General features: G+C 34.5%; 1 protein-coding gene across 2 annotated transcripts in view; it reads right to left on the bottom strand.

Moving 5' to 3' along the window:
• The window catches only part of LOC106662324, a 408,805-nt gene that overhangs the window by 112,510 nt on the left and 277,697 nt on the right, over nt 1-18,598 (bottom strand). The window contains exon 1 of one of the 2 annotated variants that reach the window (XM_024227547.1): nt 17,111-17,182. The exons of the other annotated variant lie outside the window; for it this stretch is intronic. Coding sequence (XP_024083315.1) covers nt 17,111-17,123 — 13 coding nt within the window. The 5' untranslated portion in view covers nt 17,124-17,182. Of the gene's footprint in view, nt 1-17,110; nt 17,183-18,598 lie in introns of those variants that run through there. 2 annotated transcript variants of the gene reach the window in all.

Here is an 18,598-nt window from a genome sequence, read left to right as displayed (position 1 = left end):
ACCAGAATACAATTTTTGATAGAACGAATTTAACTAACAATTTATTACACGGTTTTGCTCATAAAATTTAACTATCAATTTACTTTATGGTGTTGCTCATACAATCACACCATTTTCGTAAAGTAGTTTCAGAACAGGACACTCATATTTTTTGAAGTGTATTTCAAACTAAGTGAATGTAATTTTATCGTTATATTAATTTACTACATTCCTATTTTAATGTAAACCAAATTAAACGGGATGAAAAATGCATACATTTTTATAAACATTATTTAATTATGATGGTTAAGAAGAAAATTTATCAAAACACCGGAATACCATTTTTTGATATAATGAATTAAATTAACAATTTATTATACGGTTGTGTTCATAAAATGTAAGTAACTATTTATTACATGGTTTTTCCCAAAATAATGCAAGACAAAAGAGGCGTTGCGATTGTGATACTTATTTGTGATACACTCTGTGTGACTGTACGTGGCGTGCGCTTGACGTCGCATAGATGTGCACACCCTACCAAAACGTGACACGGCGTCGGGTAGCGTAGCATAGCCTTGCATCGGGTAAGTGTGTTCCCGGCTTAAGGAAGGGCAGAAATATTGTCATTGCTCCAAGATGGAACCCTTTCCCTAGTGCCCGCTACAACCTAAATGAAGTAAAAAAGTTTTGGCCAGCTTTTCTTTACCAAACGAACGATTCATAATTGTTTCGAGGATGTTGGCATTACATCATATGCACCTTTGATATGACCGCAACACCCCGCCACCAGCAACTCATGAGAATATAATAATAATAAGTGAGAATTACATTTTAAGTGTATAAAATTGTAAGTGTTTCTGAATCATGGAAATGTTTCGTATGACGTGTAATAAATCCATAAGTTTTATTTTCTTAATATGCCAACATCTTTAACAATTTCCCGTCTAATTACGAGGGAGTCTGTTAATGCGTAGTTAAATTTGCTAGGATACTTTGTTTTATGGAAAGTCATAACTAAACATTGTCAGAATTTAGAAGAATATTGAAAAAGAATTTATTATCATATTGTTGAAGGCAACCTCACCGCACATTTTTATGTCCAAGAAATTGTTATACATTCTTCAAATCCTGGGATCTCATTGGCAAGAATTTCGATTTCTGGAGGACAATGCCAGTACCTCATAAAGAGAGAGTCGTTCATCGTTGTTTAGAAAACCTGGGAATTTCTCATCTGCCCTTTTTTCCAATGTCTCCAGACCTCAATCCCATTGAGCACATTAGGACACGTTGCAGAAAAGTCTTTTCATCACCATCCGCAGCCAGTTGACCAGGAACAATTGAGCGCAACGTTGCAACATCTATGGAGTGGAATTCCTTATGAAATTAGTGACGTTTTGCCTAACGGGTGCACAGCGGTTTTAGCTAACAGAGGACATTTTACAAGGAATTAATTATTTGTTAAAAAAATTATTGTATCCAGTAAACCAAATTATAGAATTAAAACATTTTACTTTTCTATTTTTCAAAATCCCTTAATTAAATTCTCCTTCAGAAAAAATAATACTTTTTATTATAAAAAAATTACATGGAAAAGTATATACTACAAAATGGGCAATATCCCTATTCATTTTTGAGCAGTTAATTTGTTCTGAGTTTGTCATGTCACCGGTTTTAAGTACGGAAAACCCGACTCATTTTTATAAATTTGTTCTTGTAAATGTAGTAAAAGACCAATAAAGGTAGCAATGTTCAAAGTTTTGATTTAATTTATAAAGATCAACACAACCGACAGAATATTTTAACGAAAAATTAACATAAGAAATGTGCTAATTATTCTATCAAAATGCGGAGTTCAAAATGAATGTTTTAAATACCTTGGGTTTTCATTTGAATTTTCTATTCCGCATAATTGGTTACAAAGTTCCATGTCTTAAGTCGATCAGGACAGATAATTAAAACTCTAACTCAACTAATTAAAACTAGAACTTAAAACTCTCAGAAAGCGGTAAGTTAGCGACTTAGTTTCTTAGTTACACATTATGAAAATGATATAGGGGTGACTGGGCAAAGGGTGAAAGTGCTTTCTAGTGCGGCAGCCAGGTTTGCGATTTGGAAAGCCGTCGCTTAATGAAATTCACCTGCAGAGCAGCACCGACTCCTTTGACACATATTTATAAATTAACTGCTGTATAACATATTACTCGTCAGAATTGAGGTCTTCAAAAGACCTAATATAGACAAAACAGGGTTGTTCAGAATCGTATTTTCCTATCTAAATCCTTACATTAACTTAAAGTATGGCTATAGCAAAATAATTCACAGTTGCATTTGGTAAAACACGATGTTTAAAACATGTTATTAAACGATAATGAAAAAATTGTTTCGCTCGTATTGGTAAAATTGTGCAATTTTCAAGTTATTTCATTCCAATTCTCCTAAAAGCTTGGAAAATGAGTACCTCCATAGTCATTTGTGATGGGTAGAAACGACTGTTTTTGCACTAATCCAGGGCGCTTTTCCTTCATAGCTTTGTTTTTATTGTGTAGCGTCAAGGTGGAAACAGTTGCTAAAAAGGACTGTTTCGCTCTAAGGAAGCTTATTTTACTTAACGACCCCTAGCACACTGCTTCCGTCTGTATTACGAATACTACTTTTATCGACTGTTATTTTTACTTTTTTAAAAGACCATAACGAGAAATTCTGTGGTTTTTTTTAATCGCAAAATCTGTTATCACATTTTTTGTGGATTATTTATTATAAATCGATTTTTTCAAGTCACCGAAGCCATTCTCTCTCAGCATATTTCCCTATCCACGCTGGTGTTCCTCAGGGTAGCGTTCCGGCCCCCACACTATACCAGGTGTTCACAGCTGACATGCCGTGACATCCTGAAACCACCACATTCACATTTTCAGACGTTACAGCAATTCTCTACCAACTCCGCTTGTCATTTCCACTCGAAACCTCCAACAACCTCATACTACTACAGTCTTTGTGTAAAAAGGAAAAGATAAAATTTAACACAGACAAATCATAAGAATTATTTAGTTATGATGGTTAGGCAGAAAATTTATCAAAACACCCGAATAACTTTATTTAAAACAAGTAAATTTAACTAACAATTAATTACAAAGGTTTGCTCAAAATAGTGCATTAAGAACAAAAGAGGCGTTGCGATTGTGATACTTAATTGTGATACACTCTGTGTGACTGTACGTGGCGTGCGCTTGACGTCGCATAGATGTGGACACCCTACCAAAACGTGACAAGGCGTCGGGTTGCATCGGATAGCGTCGCATAGCACTGCATCGGGTAAGTATGTTCCTTGCTTTAGGATTGTCCTTGATCAGGTCCTGCCCTAGGTGTATTTTATCTTTCCGGATTTCCCGACGATGCTTTTTCACCTTCCATTAGATCCGATAAGCCACCTTCTCCCCTATAGTACTGTAATCTCCTAGTTTCCTCTCTTATTCACCCCACTTTGAGTAAGAATGTTTTGTGCACTGAATTGTTTTGTACGTTTTCTGATCGTAACTTCTTGATCTGACTTTAAGTGGTTATATCAGCAAATAATACTTCTTCTACCAGATGATACCATCCCATACCTCCAAATCACTTGTACCATCCTGCCAAATTTGATCCCGCCCTTCTGTCTCTCTAACCCCCTAAACACAGAACTACTGCGTTCAGTCGTTACTTCCTTCTCCATGCATCCAACCTGTAGAATGTTCTCCTTACAGAGAGCCCCATCCATTTCCATCTTATGGCCCGTCTCTTTCATTCTTTTTTTTCAGACAACTTGAAACCAAAGATGTTCAATAGCACCTGGAAATGAAAATATTTGCATAGCCTTACAAACCTTGAATCTTTAGAAATACGATGCATTCATAGTTAATTATTCAAGGAAACTTTAAGCCCCAAAATAAAGTTTATCTAGGGCCTCCGACAGTCACTATTGTATGATGATATGAATTTAGAAACGTTGTCTCTCAACGATTCTGGAGTTGAATTGTCATGTTTCGTCAAATAAAGTGGTTTTATTACACCATCTATTACGTTCATTTGATAATTTTGATACGTCTTTATCTTGTGTATCCACATTAGCCAAGGATGCTGAAAAAGCGCTTCGGTCAGGCTTCCACGCCCCGCCGACCTTGACGCAACCGTCGATTTTTCAGACTTTGTTTAAATCATTGAAGGACCTTTCGATCCTTGGAGCGACAGCAAATGCTTCTTTGGAAATGCAATTATATACTCTAACACTTTGGAGGTTAGTATTTAATCAATGGCAAAAATATAACCGTAAAACATTTTTTTCTGTGCCAGCCAGCAACGTACGGTTCGGGGAGTACTTCGCTTTTTTTAAGACTATTATTTTGACGGAAAATTTAAAAACAGTATTGAAATTTCATTGAAGGCCCAGAACTTTATGATAAGATCACTAAATGTGCCTAATGGAACCGTAGACACAATTATGAATAAATAAAAACGCTGTTTTGCGACAGGGGTGTGTGAATAGGCTAAACCATCAATACTTCACCGCAATGCCGAACTGTATAACCATTTCTTAGATTTTTTAACAAATAATCTCTGTAATATTAAAACAAATTTGTGAGGGGGAAAAGGACCTATACATTTTAATGGTGTAAAAAGAGAAAAGAGTAAATCTAAACACGTTTTCATAGAATTTATATTTCTCTCACTATTTTCTCAATTTAATCATTAAGAAACCATGGCATTTAATATTCGGTGGAAAGAGGATCGATGTGTATGCAAATATACGTCTAATTTGAAATTGTAATCAATTGCTATCAGGACTTAATCCTGACGTTACATTTGTATGTTTTTTGTTCTGAGGAAAACAATATTGAAATTTCATTGTGGGCTCAGATCTTTATGATAAGATCATTTTTTTTACGATGGTTCGCAATAGCAGGGGTCATGTAAACCCTCAGGGTGCCGCTGTTTTTGAAAAAAAAAAAAAAATAAGATCATTAAATGTGCCTAATGGAACCGTGGATCCAACTATGAATAAATAAAAACGCTGTTTTGCTACAGGGGTTTGTGAATAGGCTAAACCGTCAATACCTCAGTGTAGTGCCGAACTGTATAGCCATTTCTTAGATTTTGACAAAATAATTGCTATAATATTAAAACAAATTTGGGTGAAATGTGAGGGAGTGAAGGACCTATACGATTTTAATGGTGTAAAAAGAGAAAAGAGGGAATCTAAACACGTTTTCATAGAATTTATACTTCTCTCACTATTTTTTCAATTTAAACATTAAGAAACCATGTCCTTTAAGATATCGGTGGAAAGAGGATCGATGGGTATGCAAATATACGCCTAATTTGGAATTGTAACCAATTGCTATCAGGACTTAATCCTGAAGTTAGGTTTGTATGTTTTTTGTTTGAATTCTGAGGGAAACAATATTGAAATTTCATTGTGGGCTCAGATCTGTATGATAAAATCATGTTTTTTACGATGGATCGCAACAGCAGGGGTCATATAAACCCTCAGGGTGCCGCTGTTTTTGAAAAAAAAAATAAGATCATTAAATGTGCCAAATGGAACCGTGGATCCAACTATGAATAAATAAAAACGCTGTTTTGCTACAGGGGTTTGTGAATAGGCTAAAACGTCAATAACTCAGTGTAGTGCCGAACTGTATAGCCATTTCTTAGATTTTGACAAAATAATTGCTATAATATTAAAACAAATTTGGGTGAAATGTGATGGAGAGAAGGACCTATACGATTTTAATGGTGTAAAAAGAGTAAATATAAACACAACTTTTTCATAGAATTTATACTTCTTTCACTATTTTCTCAATTTAGACTTTAAGAAACCATGTCATTTAATATATCGTTGGGAAGAGGAACGTTGTTTATGTAAAAATACGCCTAATTTTAAATTTGTAAACAATTGGTATCAGTACGTATCTTCATCCTGATGTTAGGTATTTCATGTTTTTGTTTGGATTAAAATTGTGAAAGATTTTCCGCGTGTACTGTATCTTTTTCTCGCAAAATTTTAAATGGCTATATAAGACCAATCGAAAAAAAACAAAACTGGGCCCTCTCAACAAGACACAGAAAACAAACACCTTGAACCCTGAAGATGATCTCAATAAAGATCGAAACGTTGGCACGATAAAGAAAATGTTTTTCTGAAACAAACATCACACCAGACCGCACTTCACGATCTCCAAATAATCTTGTTGGCATAGTTCTTTCATTGAACTTTCTATTGTAAAGAACGAAAAGAAACAAGTACAAACTATTAAATTATATACACTATTGACGTGTTTATAATTATAAAAGAAACAAAGCCCTAAACTTTTATTGACGATATATTTTTAAACATGATGAAAATAGATATATAATTATATACACACAAATTAAAAATTACTAACAGATTATTAACATGCTACCATAATTTCTCGTAAATAGTTATCGATATAATGAATAATTGAAATCAAAGATATAATAAACCCACGCATAAGTTTGGCGTGCTTTAATTAGAACATGTATTTATGATCATCATTGAGGCTTTGTTTATTACATCATGTGGTTTCTCAATTAATATCGATAAGGTCTAGTTAAATATATTTTATTCCAAAGTCAACATTTTATTAGCTACTTTTGATATTTGGTATTTTAAATAAATTATTTCCTAGTTCAATTTTTCTCCCCAAGTGAACCCAATGCGATTTTGCAATTTGATTGGCAATAAACGTGTTTTAGAGTCTTTTTTTTATCAAGGTCTTATGCGATCTCATCTCCAAGATGTCCCTTATGATCCATATAAGTTTATCTCTCATCTGCTCGGAGCGAGGTTAAAGTTTAATGGACTAATCTGAAGTTCACGGCCCTCTTAAGGAGGGACTTGAAAGCACAATCATCCGAAAGGGATTTTTAATTAATGGGCCGATAATGAAACACGAAAAACGTGAATTCTATATAAATATTTGACATTCTTCCCAAATCTAATTTTTTATTTCATAAAAAGTAATTACAACAATAACTGCAAGATCTTTTTCATAATAGTATTAGATAAATTTCGGATGGCTAGTCGGCCATACTAAAATTTCATATAAAATCTTATTTAAACAAGAAAATTCAATCAACTCTGGTGAATCAGAAATATAACTTTTTTTGAAATAAATTTATTAGTTCATCATAGTGCATAGAAACTGTTGGACCTAGCAGCCTCCTCTTTCTCATGTTTAATTTTAGCTTTATTACATGCCATATTAATTATAAAAAATGTTGATGCAACATTAATTATGACTATGGTAATTTATAAATGATGATTTTGTAAGCTAAAAAATAGTGAATTTTATTAAGTTCTATGGAAATTAATGAAATGAATGCTTAAAACTCAATATAAAAGGTAAAATTACATTCCTCAAATGAATGATTCTTGGTTATCAACATGAAATGTGTGTATGTTAATGCGCAGTTGAAAATTTGATTTGTTCAACATTAATCTCTATTTGCCACTACAAGTAGACTTGGGTAGCACTTATGCTACCATAATCATTAAACAAAAAGCCTGTCAAGATTAAAAATGTAGAATTTGAAATAAAAGACTTAGTTAAGTTGGAATTTGGGAAATAGTTAGGCCTCTGTTGGAATTTTGGAAAAACTTGTTAATTGACTTATTAACTTTAATGAAGTAATTCATATTGCATTATTTTTTCTAACAAATTAACGAATGCCCTGCCATAAAAGAAATTAATCGAGCCCCCTCTTCGAATTAGTTACAAGTTGTAATTAAATATGCGAGGCCCTCGTTTTATTAGCCCCAGGCAAATTCTCAAATATTCAACAAATTAAAACTCGTTCCTTTCCTTTTTAGGGCTGTTTATTTTGCCGACACTTCTTTTCAAAAGCGTATGCCATGGAAATTTCGGAGATTGATTAAACCACAGGATTGACTGTAAAAAGGAAATTATTTATTCACATTCTCTTGCCAGGGATTTTTATTTCAATAAATGGCTTTTGGATATCGACTAAAATTGTCAATTCCTTTATATTAGAAGTAAATTAAATTTAAATAAAGTGGCCAAGGTAAATTGGTTTTGCACAGATAAAACTTAAATAAACAAATCAAGAAATCTTGAGGGGTGCTTTCAGTCTGCGGTTCAATTTGCGAGCCGCTTAATTTAATTTCTTTGAAGTTAGCGATTTAAGATTCTACGTTATTTCAAAAATAATCTAAAATATTTCATCCAAGGTTGTTGATTAAAAAAAATGAAATAATAAATAATAGTATTTTTAACAATACTTTCCAACGATTGATTTACTCAATTATGTTTTCTGTAGTATACAGGACCCCGTAGATAAACATCAATAAATCAGGATGTCATTCTACTTGTCAAATTGTACTAAAAAATCTAGCAGGGTGTACGAATAGTTGACACCTATAACCTCTGGCCTAGAAAAATAAGCATTACTGCTTAGCTGTTTTTTCAAGGTGTGACAAACTCAATTGACAAAGTTGGCACTTCTGTCTCCGTTTCAAATTAAAAGTATCCTTTCCTACACCTTCTATCTCATCATGAAGTTCTAGGATTACTGGTTCAAGGTGAGAATTGGAACTGAATTTTCAGACAATAGCCCTAATGCCCGTTTCACCGGATCCTGGAATACACCTATACTCATTTTACACTGCTGATATATTGTATCTGTACAACCTAACAAATTACAACCTTCTGGTAAGGGCACCACGTTCTTCTTCTCACACTCTGACCCTATAAATGTAGCAGAATTCAAATCAAGAACACCTAAACCTATTTACAGACTGGTGCACTTAGAAGGCCCACCAGTGCTCATAATTCCTCCATCCAGCCAAATTCGTTACCTTCTGCTTGGACAGCAGACATAATGGACTCAACCGAAGATCGAATAACTCAGACGCCTATTTGGACCTAAATCCTCAGTGAGTATACAAAATAAACTAACAATATACAGAACAGTAATAAGACGGATTTGGACTTACGGAGTCCATATGGCGAACCAAGCCATCCAACATCCAATGAAGCTGAACCTTCCAATCAAAGTCGGACGCTTACTAAAGAGTTCAACCAAACCATTCACAAAGACCTGATCCAACAAAATTCCAAAACTACCACACCAATCCACTAGCTCAAGGCCCTCAACGTCCCATTCTAAAAATCTACCTAAGAAGTCAGTGGCCTCGTGACGTCTTAACTCTACCTAAACCAATAAACCAGCAATCCTCAATACCTACAGTTCCTGCAGTAGCTGGTTTTCTCCGCCATCTCCGTTGTCTGACAGGTTTCTGCCTTTATAGTTTATGTATAATATAATATAATATGTATAATATAATAATAAAGTCGTCACACTGTTATATGTATAAATTTACTGCAGAAATCAACAATAAAAAAAATGTTGTTTTTTTGGGGGGGGGGATATTTGTGGCGCAAAGGTTTTGTGCGTAGATATGCGGGGGTTTGTTCTATAACATGTACTATTCATAAACAAAAATAAATTGAATAATAAAGTGGAAAATTTTTTGTCCTGTGTAGTCTCACTCAGTATTGACTCTCCGAAGTACCATTCAATTGTTAGAAATGATAAATGATGGAGTGAATGTGGTGTTCAATCCTTTTTAAAAAGATAGTTCTTACTCACAGTAAGTTGTTTTCCAACGATCCGGATTTCGAGCCTTTTAGCTCATCATCAGGTTGAAGGACTTCTATAACCACGTCTCTCGACATGAATTGCCACAGTGAACCGCTGATACCTCCGCCAACGCGACGTTTGCTGATTTTTTTAATGGCGCTCAATTTGAACGTGCGAAACGCGGAAATTTTAACACAAATAAATATTATACTAGTAAATACTTAATATTATTAAATTACTATAAAAATAATAACAATTAAAATAATTAGTTTAATTATTTGGATGTTTGATATTATTTATGTACATATTTAAAATGGGAGGTAGATCAAAATCTGTTATATTATTAATGCATTTATCACCATGTTCAATTTTACATTTTTTAATTTCAAATTTCTCAAACCAATCTAATTCTTTCCCTTTGTTGAAACTATGTAACACTCTTGTATTTAGATTTGAATTGAAATTATGTTTTGTTTCTTTTAGATGGTCCTTAAATTCCGAAAATTTGCTCGATTTAGGCAAGTGTTCTTTTACTCTTGTTTTTATTTCTCTACCGCTTTGTCCTATATATTTAATATCACAATCATTACAATTGAGTTGGTAAACCCCGCTTTTTGCCAAGTTGTCTACTTTGTCTTTAGGTTTTGAGAGGATGTTTTTAAGTGAACCCGTACTTCTAAAAGCTATTCTAAAACCTTCTTGTTTAAAAATTTTACTAACTTTTTCCGATAATTCACCAATGTATGGCAAACAACGGAAACCTAATGATTCATTTGTGGTGGGGTGGCTGAGTCCTATTGTTGATTCGTTTAAAGTTAATTTTTTTATTCTTTTAACTAGCAACCTATCAATAAATATTTCTTGATACCCGTTGTTTTTTGCTAAGGTTTTAATAGTTTTTAATTCTTTTTTATAGTTATCAGGTGTTAGCGGAAGTTTTAACATCCGGTCTATGAGCCAAATGAAACCAGCAGCCTTTTGGGACCGTGGGTTCCCGGGCTTGAATTTGAAAATTTAAAAATTGAAATTTGAAATTAAAAAATGTAAAATTGAATATGGTGATAAATGCATTAATAATACAACAGATTTTGATCTATCTCCCATTTTAAATATGTATATAAATAATATAAAATATCCAAATAATTAAACTAATTGTTTTAATTGTTATTATTTTTATAGTAATTTAATAATATTAAGTATTTACTAGTATAATATTTATTTGTGTTATAATTTCCGCGTTTCGCACGTTCAAATTGAGCGCCATTAAAAAAATCAGCTGCTAATTGGAACGTCGCGTCGGCGGAGGTATCAGCGGTTCACTTTGGCAATTCATGTTGAGAGACGTGGTTGTAGAAATCCTTCAACCCGATGATGAGCTAAAAGGCTCGAAATCCGGATCGTTGCAAAACAACTTACTGTGAGTAGGAACTATCTTTTTAAAAAGGATTCAATTGTTATTCGTTATTATATAGTTGTAGATCATGGGCTCATTTCAAACGGAGTTGAAGACTTGAAGAAAAATATGATGACAGCGTATTTTAATGATTAATAATTAGTATAAATTGATTTTGCTTTAAGCCAACAAGTTAAAAGCCAACAAGTGTGAAAATAAATAAAACCAAAGGTTTTATGTTTGCGTTAGAAAGACCCTCTGATCAAATGAACCGAAAAATGAGATAAAATGTAACAAATGGCTGCGGCAGGTTGTAGGGCAAAATGCAAGTTGTGTACTTATTATGTAAGAGAGTACCTCCCTGAGGGAACACACTTGTGACGTAGAGAATGTGGAACGGTGATAACTTTGTATACGCCACCTGAGAATCATGTTATAACAGGCCTTTGAAGTTCCCACGTGAACCGTACACCTCTTATATGCATATTACAATGTCCCTTTCAAAACGTTTATAAAGAATAAGCACTGGGAACTTCGTAAACTTTACCCCTTGCCAGGACCCATCTTTGCCAGAGGGATTTTTCCCAAGAGACAAATGGTCGGTTAATAACCACAGCGGGTGGTTTCGTTCCAGTGTGCCGCGTATTAAAATCACACCAATCTACCTGTTGAATATCGTTCCGAGAGATAAATTTTACACTAGATAGAAAAAAATTAGTAGAAAAAAAATATTCAAAAAATTAGAACCAACTTTTGAAGTTAGGATTTATACCCTATCTTTAAAACAGGAGATTTTCTGTTAGTCGTGATAGTAACCGGAATCGAATGGTGTCTCATGGGAGCATTCGGCGTCCATTACACTCCTTGGCCATCTACAGTCTCTATAGTCTATGCCATTTGCCGTTTCTCTAGAGACTCATGTCATAGATCATAATTATATCTTACAGTTGATATCAGCGTTAAATAATATAATTTTAAATATAAAAATATAAAAGATAAGGCCAATTTAAGACAAAAGAAAAACACTCACTATAGGACTGTTGACTAGACTCTTCAGACTCCAGAGACGCACATATGCACCCGGAGCAGCAGAAACAAGCGTTCTTCGATATTTCCAGGGAGAAGAAGAAATATCGGATCATGTTGTCTTACTCTTGAGAGAGGAAGAGTGAAGACCTGAAGTTCTTAACAAAGTTTTAAACTTAACAAACATCTTGATACCGATGGAGATTGTATAATAGACCATATTGGTCGCGATGCGCAAGTTAAGAGGTCAATTTCTTTTAACGTTAACCATAACTTGGTAAAATATTATTAGGACCCAGGAATTCAGAGAAGTTCATAAAAGGACCATCGCAGAAACAGGAAGTACTACAGTACCACATATTAAGTTTAGAATGATGGTGGGATTGCTAACTGGACACTGCAGACTCCGGAGGCATTTATATAGCCTCGGAAGAGCAGTTACAAGCATGTGGAGAGATTGCCAGGAAGAAGAAGAAACAGTGGAATATAATTTCTGTTAGTGCGAAGGCAGAATTACTAAACCGAGACGGGTTAGTACTACAATGACATTAGGACTGCTGACTGTACACTACAGACTCCGGATAAACAGAAAAAAGCCTACTCATGGGAAGGGAAAAGCCACCACCTTATTAATACACACGGAAGTCCTTAACAAAGCTTTGGGATTTGATCAAAATCCTTTAGCTTAAAGTAGATTACTGCAGTTTGCAAAATAGACGAATATTGGTCCCGGCGGACAAAGTCGAAAAGAGGATTTTAAATTTAACTGTAACCTTGTGAAATATGACTAAATTTTTAAAATCCTGAATAATAAAATGAATATATTCCTCGAAAGCTCTACCCAGAGGAGCCATACCCCATTAAATGTGGTACAGTATGGCCTAGACGGGGGGTGCGACCTGAAAAGGTGAACCTCGTGTCCTCGACCACTTCCCTTTCTCAATCCAGGTCCTATGGCATACATCCTTGAGAACCCAACCCTCCGTTAAAAGGGGGGGGGGATCCAGGCACAACATAATGGTGCAGCCTTGGGAGTGTGGCAACCTCTCAAAAGCACAAGCTGGATTCGTGTCGGTCTCAGGGTCTGCAGCGAACGGCAGGTGCTTTATCAGAGGAACTCGCGGGTTAGGGCACCAGATCCTGTCTGCATAGACCGGGGAGGGTTCATAACCATCAGAACTACGGGTTAGCAGAAAATGTTCCAAGTCCAAACCCTGGTACATGGGAATGGACTCGCACTGGAATAGTGGCGATGCTCCTGGCGAGAACTTAGGTTGCTCGAGGGTACGGTTCGCGGTTTCGGCCAGTGGTTCACCATGGGGTGGTTAGATATTCCCAAACCGCGGCTTTAGCGATCGAGCAGATCCTGAAGTTCTTACGCTGGAGGAAACCCAATACTCTGGGAGATAGAGTCGCCTTCTCTATCTAGGGAGTGCGTGCGAGACATGCATTTCGACCCCTTTTGGGTATCCGTTTACGCGCGGCACACGGTCTGGTGCTTAATGCAGCCCCATCCACTCAGAATGGACAAACGGAGAGTGAGGTCTTCTACACCAAAACTTGCGGCTGTAACACCCTTCCAGTCGCGAGCGGAGGTGCGTCATCTCACATCTTGAGAATCAAAACGTCCGGTAGGGCCGAAAGTAGAGTAAATACGGGAAAGTATTCCTAAAAGCTTGACGACCGACCTGGGTGTTTTATTTTAATTTTTTTTTAAGCAGGCTTTATCCTGATTTTTTTCACAAACAAAGGAATACGTAAAGTTTAGCGAGTTTAGCAAATCCTTGGATATGTTTAATTTTTATTGAAAATTTATAACGAATCAAGGTTCAAATCAAAATTAGTTAGGTGTCCCTTGGAATTGAGGAAACGGACGACTATGGTTTGTGCCAAGGCTGGTTACGTCCTAGAAAGATTTATTTTCTCTACACCAGGGTCCATCAATCTCTTCTTGTCCTCTCCAAGAGAATTATAGGTCTCTGCTCTCAATTCACCCTGTCTATTCGAACGAAGGTAAAAGAAAAATAAAGTCAATGGGAAGTTACATTAGGTACAATAATTACACTTACAAAAAGCCTATGTTCAATATTCAATTTTATTAGTTAAACGTAGCGATTGTTTTTCAGACAAAAATATGTATTTATATATTTTTAAAATTAAATTAAATCCTTTCTACACAATACAAAACTAATGCCAACAGTTTCTAAGCTTGAAAAGTGTTTCCAATGATTTTTTTGAATGTTCTAGACCAAATGTTTTGGGGTATATTGTCTTCATAACTTGCAAGGTACTGTTTCATGATACTTATCATTTATGTATATTAAAAACATCTAAAAAGTAACTACATAAAAACATCGTCTATTGATACTCTTCCTTCAAAGAGGGAAGGGAATTCCGCAGACTGGAAAATTCGAGCTGGATAAGAAAATCACTTCTTCACCAGAAAAGTAGAATTATTTCACTTTAAGATACAATTTTATTCAAAACAGAACCGATTCTTTTTCGTTTGTTAGAGAAAAATTGGCAAAATAATCGCAACGGGCAATTTTTTAAAAACACCTAAACCTGGATAAGTATTTCTTTATTTTTTTGACGAAACTTTAGTTGTCGCCAAAAATTAATGCTTCATTTCGTTTCGTTAAATCTTTGCTTGTAAAATAAATAAAATAAATTCCTTGTAAAATAAAAAGGCGAAATATTGCTTGATTGAGTTTGATCAGATAAGATTGCAAATTCAAGTCGTGTAAGGTTTTGCGATGTCGCTCTAGAATATTACAAATGCCGGCAACTTTGTGGGGAAGACCGTTGCCTCGTAAACGGGAGCAATATAATGCATAATAACAAGGCAACTGGCATTTATGGCTAAGTGCGAATCAGTACTAAACGACGGTTTTAAGAAATGGGTAAAGGACTCTGCAAAAGTACGTGATCTATTTATCACAAATTCCATTACACAAAGCTAATTTTTTACTTTAACCATAATATATAACTTTTTGTTTATTTTATTGAATATCTGTTCTCTCGGAGCAAAACTGGATAAGTCAAAAGCACAACTGTTCAAGATTGCGACTTTAAACGTCAGAATTTTGTTACAAGTAGAATTACCAAAAATTTTCAAGATACCTAGAAAGCACATTACATTTGGAGGAAGTGGTTTTGACATAAACGGTTATACACTATCAGGCCCAAAGATTTATTGAAATATGCACTAGTTTAATTGGACCCAAATTCGACTTATCCCGTTTTTCCCTGAGGGAGCAGGTTTAGCCCACAAAAGTATTGTAGCTGATCCTTTGATCAAACATATTCAACATGTTATGATATGTTTTACAACCAAAAACAGTGTGTGAGTGTGAGAGAGTGAGAGGGAGAAAGAGAGCAGAAACAAAAAAAGAAAGAAAGAAAGAAAGACAGAAAGAGAAAGAGGGGTACAAAGAAAGAGAGATGTAATGTGAGAGAAGGAGAAAGGGAGAAAAAGAGGAAGGAAGAAATATGAAAAAGAAAAAAGGGAGTGGAAGAGAGAGGGAGAGAGATGGAGAGAGAGAGAAAGAGAGAGATTAAGAAAATGTGGTGGTCCAATATAATAATGAAGGAAGAGGGAAGAAGGACCAGAACAGAATAAGAAACAGTGAATGAAATAGACAGCATAAAAGGGAAAGCAAGAAAGAAAGCGAGAGAGAAAGAAAGAGATTATGAGATTTTAGTGTTCCAATGTAATAATAAAGGAAAATGGAAGAAGAAGAAGAAGAAACTGTGAATGATATAGAGGTATAAAAGCAAAAGCGAGAGGAAGGGAGAGGGAGAGAGGAATTATGAGATTTTAGTGGTCTAGTATAATAATAAAGGTAGAGAGAAGAAGGAGCAGTAAAAATAAGAAGAAACAGTGAATGAGATAGAAAGCATAAGAGCGAAGGGGAGATGAGAGAGAGAGAGAGCGAGCAAGAGAGAGATTATGAGATTGTAGTGGTCCAATGTATTAATAAAGGAAAAGGGAAAAAGAAGAAGAAGAAGAAACAGTGAATGGTGTAGAGGCATAAATGCAAAAAACAAGAGAAAGAGAGAGAGATAGTGCGTGTGTGTGTGTGTGTATGTGTGTGTGTGAGAGAGAGATAACTGACAAAAATTAAATGAGGTGCATATAGACTGATAGGAAAAAGGGAACCATGTCCGAGTAATTAGGGCGTCTGAATCGAGTTTGCATGATTCTGCGATTTGAATTTTATTTGAGACTAAGTTGGAAAAAGTATTGTACAGTATTTTTAATCCTTGTATGCTTCATTCCCAGTGTCCCTTCAAATAGATCTTCGTACTAGAATGATAGCCCTACAACTGACTGGACGTTGCAGACTCCAGATGGATGCCTCGGAGGAGCAGAAACGCCTTTGCACATATTGAAAAAATAACGGAACTTTCAACTCTGCTGCTGTGAGAGAGCAATGCCAATGCCTGAACGATGCAAGCAGGAGAGAAACAAAGCTTTGTGAACTAATAAAAAGTTTTAATAACTAAGAACCTCTTGATAATAGAGAACCCTAGAATATAACAGAAATTGCGCAATGGGCCAATATTTGTTGCGATGCGTAAAGTCGTAAAAAGTCCTACTCTCTGTAAACTTAACATCCGGCCAGAAGAAAACCATGTTCATATTCGTGTTTAGCAACCAGACATAATTGAAAAAACAAGTGCTTTTCCAGTGTCATAGAGAGTGATATTGAGTGATGTTATTCCTTGATTCATTATCTGAATATCTCAAACTTTCTTTTCCAAAAATCTTACACTTCGTTAATTTTTAATGTTGCAAATACATTTGTTTTCACGGAATTTAAGTTTCTGTTAGCTAAACAGACAAAACCGCTATCGTTTTTTCATGTACTATAAACTTAAATTACTAAGTTTTAGAAAATACAGAAATAATGGTATTTCTTTCTCCAGGAATTTTATTTATTTAATCTCATCCTTTAAAAGATATAAAAGAAGAGAAAAATTTATTGCGCATTTTTCCTCTTTTGAAAAGGATGATAAGCGATTTTTTTTAATAATTTGAATATCATTTACATAACAGTGGCATCTCTCTGGTACCATTCTCTGGTAGATCCCTTTACAATTAGTGCCGGAACTCTCCCAAAACATTGTCCTCAGGGGTGCTGGCTGCGAACCAACCTGAAACGAGGTAAAAACTTTATTAGTGTACAAAGAAGATTAAGCCGCCTTTAAGAGTACATTCGCGTTCTTTTACTTTGATCTTTGTTCTTTTCTTTCACGGTTCTCTTGTTTTCTTAAAGAGGGCGACGACAAAGGTTTATTGTGGAGATCCTCTCCAAGAGGTCTTAGTGAAAAATGTATAATGGTTATACTTGTATTTTGCCTATTTCAAACTTTTTTAAACTTTTTCTGAAGTGGGGATTTTTGTGTAAGTGTTCCGCCAAACATTTTGGGAATTCAGGATTAAATTGAGTTATCGACCTGCAATACACGACGTTGAGAGGTGGATCTTGAGGAGGTCAAATGACGGATGAATTTAAAGAAACAAAGAAACAGCTTCCGGGTTCAGCCGAGCTTTCGGCGATTTATATCGCAATCCTCAGGGTCTAAATTTATTGAAAAAACATTTTCATTGTCATGGCAACGTTTCGATCTTTATTGAGATCATCTTCAAGGTCTGGGATTTATAAGCAATGTATAAATTTATTTTTTTATTCTAAAATTTTCCAACATTGTATAATTTAATTTTGTTAATCTAAAATTTTTTAGCGTTGTATAATTCATTTTTTATTTTCACATTTTCTAGCATTGTATAAATTAATTTTTTAATCTAAAATTTTCTAGCGTTGTATAAATTACTTTTTTATTTTCAAATTTTCTAGCATTGTATAAATTCATTTTTTTATTCTAAAATTTTCCAACATTGTATAATTTAATTTTTTTAATCTAAAATTTTCTAGCGTTGTATAAATTCATTTTATATTTTCACATTTTCTAGCATTGTATAAATTCATTTTTTTAATCTAAAATTTTCTAGCGTTGTATAAATTCATTTTTTTTATTTTCAAATTTTCTAGCATTCTATAAATTCACTTTTTTATTCTAAAATTTTCTAGCATTGTATAAATTCATTTTTTTAATCTAAAATTTTCTAGCATTGGATAAATAAATTTTTTCCCACATCTTACACGTATATGTAAAATTTAAACAATGTTTATAATCCCAGGCCCTGAAGATGATTTTAATAAAGATCGAAACGTTGCCACGATAAAGAAAATGTTATTCTAAAACCTACGTTACACCAGACCGAATCTCACGATCTCCGAATAATCATTGACTAACGGTCACTAAACAAACATTTATGTGTAATTATCTTTTCAATTTCAATTTTGGCGAACAGTTAAAATTACATATGCGTTGTACACGTATGTAATGTTGTAATCTTTCTACTAATAAATTATACACTGTAATTACACTTATAAAACGCACAGCTTACAACTTTGATGATTACAGAGTGGAATGTGTTGTAGTTATAATTCGTGCCATTTTCCTATTAAAGTT

The sequence above is a fragment of the Cimex lectularius genome, unplaced genomic scaffold (genome assembly GCF_000648675.2).
Source record: "Cimex lectularius strain Harlan isolate CLEC.00 unplaced genomic scaffold, Clec_2.1 scaffold106, whole genome shotgun sequence".
NCBI classification, from domain to species: Eukaryota; Metazoa; Arthropoda; class Insecta; order Hemiptera; family Cimicidae; genus Cimex; species Cimex lectularius.
The sequence above is the reverse complement of the archived record's forward strand: the minus strand, read 5'-3'. Positions and strand labels throughout refer to the sequence as shown.